Source organism: Dendroctonus ponderosae, unplaced genomic scaffold (assembly GCF_020466585.1).
Source record: "Dendroctonus ponderosae isolate FM_Combo_2020 unplaced genomic scaffold, Dpon_F_20191213v2 Dpon_F_20191213_1, whole genome shotgun sequence".
Classification (NCBI taxonomy): domain Eukaryota; kingdom Metazoa; phylum Arthropoda; class Insecta; order Coleoptera; family Curculionidae; genus Dendroctonus; species Dendroctonus ponderosae.
The window spans coordinates 60,304,063-60,310,594 of record NW_026017110.1 but is presented as its reverse complement, the minus strand read 5'-3'; the positions used below and the strand labels follow the sequence as shown (position 1 = coordinate 60,310,594).

Here is a 6,532-nt window from a genome sequence, read left to right as displayed (position 1 = left end):
GATCGGAGTCGGATCGGATAGATGTGTCTCGGCCTTAATCCGGCCGCTCTAAAAACAGCCGAACTGTTTCAAACACTTAACAACCAACTAGACGAGATTAGTGAAAAATTGCAAATTGATGAGAAGTGAAGAGCAGTGACAACACCAACCACCAGAAAAATAACTGTGATTGAAACTTCAGTGAAGAAACGTTTGCCGCTTTTCTGGTGGTTTCATTATTGAAAATCAATGTTGAAATAGTTAGTTATGACCTATCACATGATAGCACTCGTTTTATGTTAATCAAGTCACTTTCAAGTTCTAAAGGGCACTTACCTAGGCGGTGCAATTCTGAACATAAACAAAGAAAACGGTTAATAAATTTAATTTATTTCCAGGCAAACAAAATTTATTTCAATAAATTCAAGAGGGGAACGAACTACGGAAAACTGATGATATGAACAGTTTTTGCCGCATTTGGACTCTATTGATTTTGATCTCTCGCCGTTCCAGTGTTTTAAAACGAATTCTGATGTTTTATAATAAGAAACTAAGAAGGGCAGACTGGGTGTTTAAAAACTTACTTATTTGGGCTAGTTCTAGGCCGAAGAGGCGCGTCTTGCTTAAGCTTGGCATTGGGATACTGAGATAAATATGTCATCATGGATTGTTCATCTATGTTGGGGTTCACAATTTCTTCTGGTCTTATCAGTTGTGGAATATTCAGCCAATCGTCTGCTAAGCCCATTGCTTCTGACGCATTTTGGACAGAGTCCTTTGGATCCCAATCCTAAAAAGAAATATTGGGCTGGCGAAAATTAATTTGCAAGCAGAAGATTGGATTCGTACAGGCCAATCAGGGCATAATCCGGGTGCCACTGAGTCCACCAAAGCGCCCAAACGCTTCCCATCATTCCAATCTGTCGTGAAGTTCCTGATTGGGAGGTCTGGAATTTTGCTTTGGATCCAATTCATTAATCTGCAACAAGTATTTGTGTTAGACACATTTCCCTTTTGGGACATTTTCAAATATTTTCTTACCTTTGCTTGGGGGTGGATTCCGTACCACCATTGCTCATATCGTCTTCGCCTTCCCATACTGGCAATGATATTGAATAATGCAAAATTAACGTCCATATCAAACCTAGGATTAGTTTTAGTTTGCAGTCTACAATATGCGTGGAATCTGAAAAAAACAAATTTTTCAGTAGGTAGCGTAAATCGTATTCAGCCAGTAAGTTGACTGGGATATGACAAAATGTTCTAATTGTATCTAGCGTTCATTAAACTTTGCTTAGTACGTATCCTCTAACTTTTTTATTTGTTCATCATATTACTGGAACCGGTCATATTCATTAAGCAGCATATGCAATGAATCATTGGCATTCTGTCTTAGATCATCGTTTTCAATTACCGATTGCGTTGCACTTGCAAGCATTGTTCATATTGCAATCTATCAATTTAATATACGACTTCCTCTCTGGCATATAATATGGAGTTTTTTTTTTGAATTTTCAGACAATATATTTACAGTGCGCGAAAGCCAAATGAGCTTTTACATAGAGCGTTCCAGACATGCAGCTCTAGCGAACATTTTCTATGAAATTTACCGATTTTTTTTTTTAAGTCTCTCGTCAAAGATCGAAGCTTGAAACTTGAAGGCGATTTAGAATTGTTGAAACATGTTTTATGAATAATTTTTGAATTGTTTCGATTGAAACAATTGGATTTTTTTCATTATTTCTTGTGTGATCTGGTGGTTGAACCAGTTAGTTCACGCTCACAAAAAAGTGACAAAATCAAATTCATTGAAGGAACCGCACCAATCTCGATAAGGGTACTTCTCTCATTAAAGATCGATTGAAACTTTTTATTTGTGATTATTTCATGTGTTCACTTGTGGTTGAAACAGTTAGCTCACGGTCAAAAAATAAAATATTACAAAACCAAATTCATTGAAAAAACCACACGAATCTCGATAAGAGTAGAATGTAATATTGAAATTTCCATACACAGTAATAACACTTACGAGCCGATTTTATCCATTTCTAAAAATAGCAGTGATCCTTTCTATACAAGGTGAATACATTAGTGAGGTTTATTTGTTGAATTTGTCGTAAATATTTGAAGACCTCGGTGGAGTAGAAATAAACCAAATTTTACCAATTTTATTGCCCTCTTAAGCTGGAGAGAGTCTGAAAACATTCAGCGACTTACTGATGATGCGCTCTTTTTAGGCTATTTTGTGGCTTTTCTACTTTCGGAATATAAAAAGCATTTATACACGAAAAGTAGCCATTTTCAGGCTGAAACCCATAATCTAGATTATGACCTAGAATAGCTTGAAAGTCTGCGGAATGATTGTACGAAAAGAACCATAATTATGCGGGCCGAGTTCGCAGATATAAATAATAACGACCTTAAACTGCATTGAATAAATTATCTAGCCGCCAGCCGATTATCTCATCGTGGATAATTAATGGAATAAATCTTCAAGGTGTTCGCCTTAAAAAAACAGACGGTGGATATGGTATAAGCCATCAAAGAATGAGGCTAAAATCGCAACGTATATCTTAAGAGACTGTGTCCTTGGTCTGTTCAGAGTAGACTGGAGTAGACTAAGGAATTTCGAAGAAATAATTTTTTAGTAGGTAATAACGGACATCCGTTCTGTTTGGGTTGTAATACCGTCACAGGCTGATTTTTTGGAATGTAATTCGTCATCTCTGACTGAAGCAATGGGAATTCAGGAATGACAAAAATTTCTCAATTTCTCATTTCTCAAATTTGGATTCGTAATAATAATTTGTTGAAGTTTTTTGAAGTTTTTATTCCAAACTGCCCAGTTTTCTTCCGTTTTCAAGTGAGTAATGTTTTTTAACAGACGATTCCAACAGCAATCATATCACTCATCAGTACATTTGCAGCAGGAAAATATAAATAATTACTAAAATGGGGTCAAAGACACTATTGCTGAATGAACGTGTAATTATGATAATCAAGCATATATTTAATTTTTTATTATTTTAAACCGCATCAATTTAACAACAATTTTAATGCGTGTGCTAGTTATTCAATTTATTTAGCACTGAATGAAATAAAAATAAAAACAATTAAACACTTGATGCAAAATGCACTCAGACAACTGAACGAGTTGTTAACAATAAAACAGCCTCTTAATAAAGTTAAATTATAATTCTGACAACACGACAAAAAGTCGCTGCTTAATATCGGAAAAGGACAAGACATTTGTGGATGTGACGCTACATTTGGATAACAGCCATTAATTTAATCTGTTGATAAATATGATTTTTATTAGGCTTAATTTGAACAACGAAAATGATATGATATTTCAGCTTTAACATATTTATGGGACAGCTTTATTTCCATTTCGTTGAACGTAAATGAACATAAAGTGTAAGTAAGGTATTATATTTAGATTTCATCAAACAAAGTTGATGGTAGCTTTGGTAGCGATGTTGTTTGTTTTGATGGCAAACCCCACATATACAAGTGAAGATAAAATTGCAGACTTGGGAATTCGCGGCATGTCCAATAATAGTATCTAGGTAGGTACTACCTATCTACATGGCACAAAACGTACGCACTATAGATTTAGGCAGATAAAATGTACGCAACTTAAACTGGTTTTTCGGGCTTTAAGGTCGTCGTGCAAAATGATTTCTTCCTGACGTTTCGCAAGCACGAGTGGCTTGCATCTTCAAAGGTGGTTTGCTCGACGAAACATTTTTTCTTGTGCGGGCTGCCAAAGCGCTCACTTTTGCTATATTTAGCGCCTTTTAATTTTTGACGAATATTCTATTCAAGTAGTAATTATGTTTTACGCTAAATTACTTAATTAGCCAACTTGAACGGAATGAAAAACATTCGGTCACTATGTGCAACACCCAAACCGACTTTGCTTTCTAAGTTATGGGGCTTTGCATTTTTTTTCTTAAGTGATTGGGATCTACTATTGCGTTAAATAATTTTAATAGGAAATATACTGAAAAATAAATAGTTTGTGACACCATTTGTAATATCAAGTAAACGGTACTGTCTGTAGATTAGCGATTAAAGTGTTATTCCAAGAAATGCAACGTAGGAGAGTTTTCCCATTCCAATTCAATTTAAACTTCCAAGTGGTGATCGGTTTCAATCAAAACTGATATTAAACAGCACACAATGAACATGAATACCAATTATGAACGACTGATAAAATCAGCATAGTCTCAAATCGGAGATATGCGGTATGTAAGGAAGCCGCGCCTTAAATCGGTATCATTAGTTGTATCGAAGTCAAATTCGATTTCCATGTATATTTTGAAAAACAAACATTGAAAATGATAAGATGCCTTAATGCAAATATAAGGCTGGGCAAAATATGTCATTACAAATGCAAACGGTAAATACTTGAAGATAAATATTTGCGCTCTGAATGAGATCACTTACGAAGTCCAATCCAAGCGAAATATTCATGAATCACTGTGTATATTCCACAATTAAGCAAGCATTTAAAACACCTAGATAATGGAATCGCAACAATATCAACTTCGGCTTTACAAAATTATTTTATTTAGCTATCCTTTCCACTTTTAGCAAATTTATATCAACTTCAATTTATGTCTTGAGCCTGGTTTCATCATAACAGATGAGATCTAACAAAAAGAAAAACTTCGGATGGAATTGCCAATAATTGAAGTAGGAAATGCTGATTTTACGTTTCGCTTTTCTAAGGTGTTGCCCTTTCGTAGGGCGTTTTCTAAGGAGCATGAAAACTTCTAAGATTGGCGGAAAGCAATTAGTGGTGGGAGTGTCCGAAAGACACCAATACATTTTAATATAGACCCTTTTCAGTGCTAAAACGCCTTCACAGTTAGTCTCCTAGATAATGAAACGATTGCAAATCGCAACAATATCAACTTCTGGTTTACAAAATCATTTTTAGCTATCGTTGCGTTATACAATTCAACAATAATTCGCAATTTAACATTAGACACAACGCGTAATTTCAATGAGTTGAAACGAAAAAAAAATGCCACTTGTATATTTTAGAAAGGTTGCAACAGCATTTACTAAACAATGGCCTTAGTTACGTATGAGATACCAAGTAATAAGATTGAAAAATCAAGCTTCGCCTCTGCTACTATTTAACCTTCTGAACCGAAAATTAACAAAATCGGGTCCAACTCTCATAACAAAAACACTTGGGATTTGAAACGTGATTATCGATGTTCCATATTTGGCAATGCTTCAGCTCCATTATTTGGCGGCGCAATTTAAGATACAAAAACTTGATTTAAAACGAAAATGGGCCAATAAGGAATAAAGTCGGCTTAATGTCGGCTTAAAATCGCTAAGTAGGTACACTCTATCTGTAGTAAATTCGGATTTTCAGTAATTAAGACGATATACGGGGTCAAATCAGTTTAGAATAAAGTGACCACACGTCCCGATTTTGGCGGGACAGTCCGGCTTTTTGTTGGACTGTCCCGCGTCCCGCCGATTTTTTTAAATGTATTCCTGTATTTCTTATTTTAAATGTACTGCAAAAACATATTCACATTTGAACATTAAAACTTTAAAATCTATATAAAGTGTAAAATATAATTTGACCAATCCATGTCAAATGTGTGAAATATTTCGCATTTTAATAAAAAATCCGAATCTATTGCAAAGTATTCGCTCGGATCAAGAATATGACCGTGAAAAAAAATCATAATTTTTTTAAATAAAAAATTTAATTTGATGTTGATGTTCAAATTATAATTTTTTACAATTATTTTTATAGTCACCAATAATTAATAATAAATACAAAATAAAAAATATATTCTAACTAAATTGCAATTTTCACTTCATCCCATTTGTCCGCTTTGTCTCAATGATAATGTGGTCACTTTAATTTAGAAGGATGATACAATATTGTTTTTTTTTACGTGGTTCTTTACAGGGTGTTCCACAAGTCAAGTTAATGAATTTTTTTTGCGAAATTGAATTTGGAGTGTTATTTTCAGGCCAAACCTGGCTGATGAGAGCTAATAGGCTTGAAACCCGTGCTAAAAACACATTTTTAGACCTGTACTTTACTTGCATCCGAACTGAAAGTTTATCGTGTTTTTACACCAACGACGTACAACTTACAAATTTATTTTTTTACAGGAAATAATTAATTTTTGAAAAGATTTGTAAAATCTGCTGTTCGAAAACTGTACATTGAAGTGAAAGTATGTATTGTCAAAAAAGGCGACTTTACTTTTGAGCCAAATCCTAGATCCTGCAGAACTTTTTATGACAATTTGATCTTAAAACTATGAAACAGAAATAAAATGAAACTAATGAAAAAGCCAGAGAAACTTCATTGTTCTGAGCAGCTCTCCAGATATATTAGTTTGGACTTTCTCACTGGGTTGAGCACGATAATAATAAACATAATTTCTAATCACGTCATTTCTATTATATGTGGCTCTTTACTTCATTCCATCAATTTATGCACACTCATGTTTTAAGTGCTGTGAGTCAGCGCTGCAAACAGATAAGAGATTTAATTTGAAAA

General features: G+C 34.2%; 1 protein-coding gene across 5 annotated transcripts in view; it reads right to left on the bottom strand.

Moving 5' to 3' along the window:
- The window catches only part of LOC109540952 (filamin-A), a 39,888-nt gene that overhangs the window by 26,249 nt on the left and 7,107 nt on the right, over positions 1–6,532 (bottom strand). For 3 of the 5 annotated variants that reach the window (XM_019909527.2, XM_048661361.1, XM_048661363.1), the window contains 4 exons: positions 1,021–1,165; positions 829–958; positions 564–769; positions 316–330 (listed from right to left, as the gene is read on the bottom strand). In XM_019909527.2, coding sequence (XP_019765086.1) covers positions 316–330; positions 564–769; positions 829–958; positions 1,021–1,165 — 496 coding nt within the window. The remainder of the gene's footprint in view (positions 1–315; positions 331–563; positions 770–828; positions 959–1,020; positions 1,166–6,532) is intronic. The other 2 variants (XM_048661362.1, XM_048661364.1) reach the window with 1 other exon arrangement.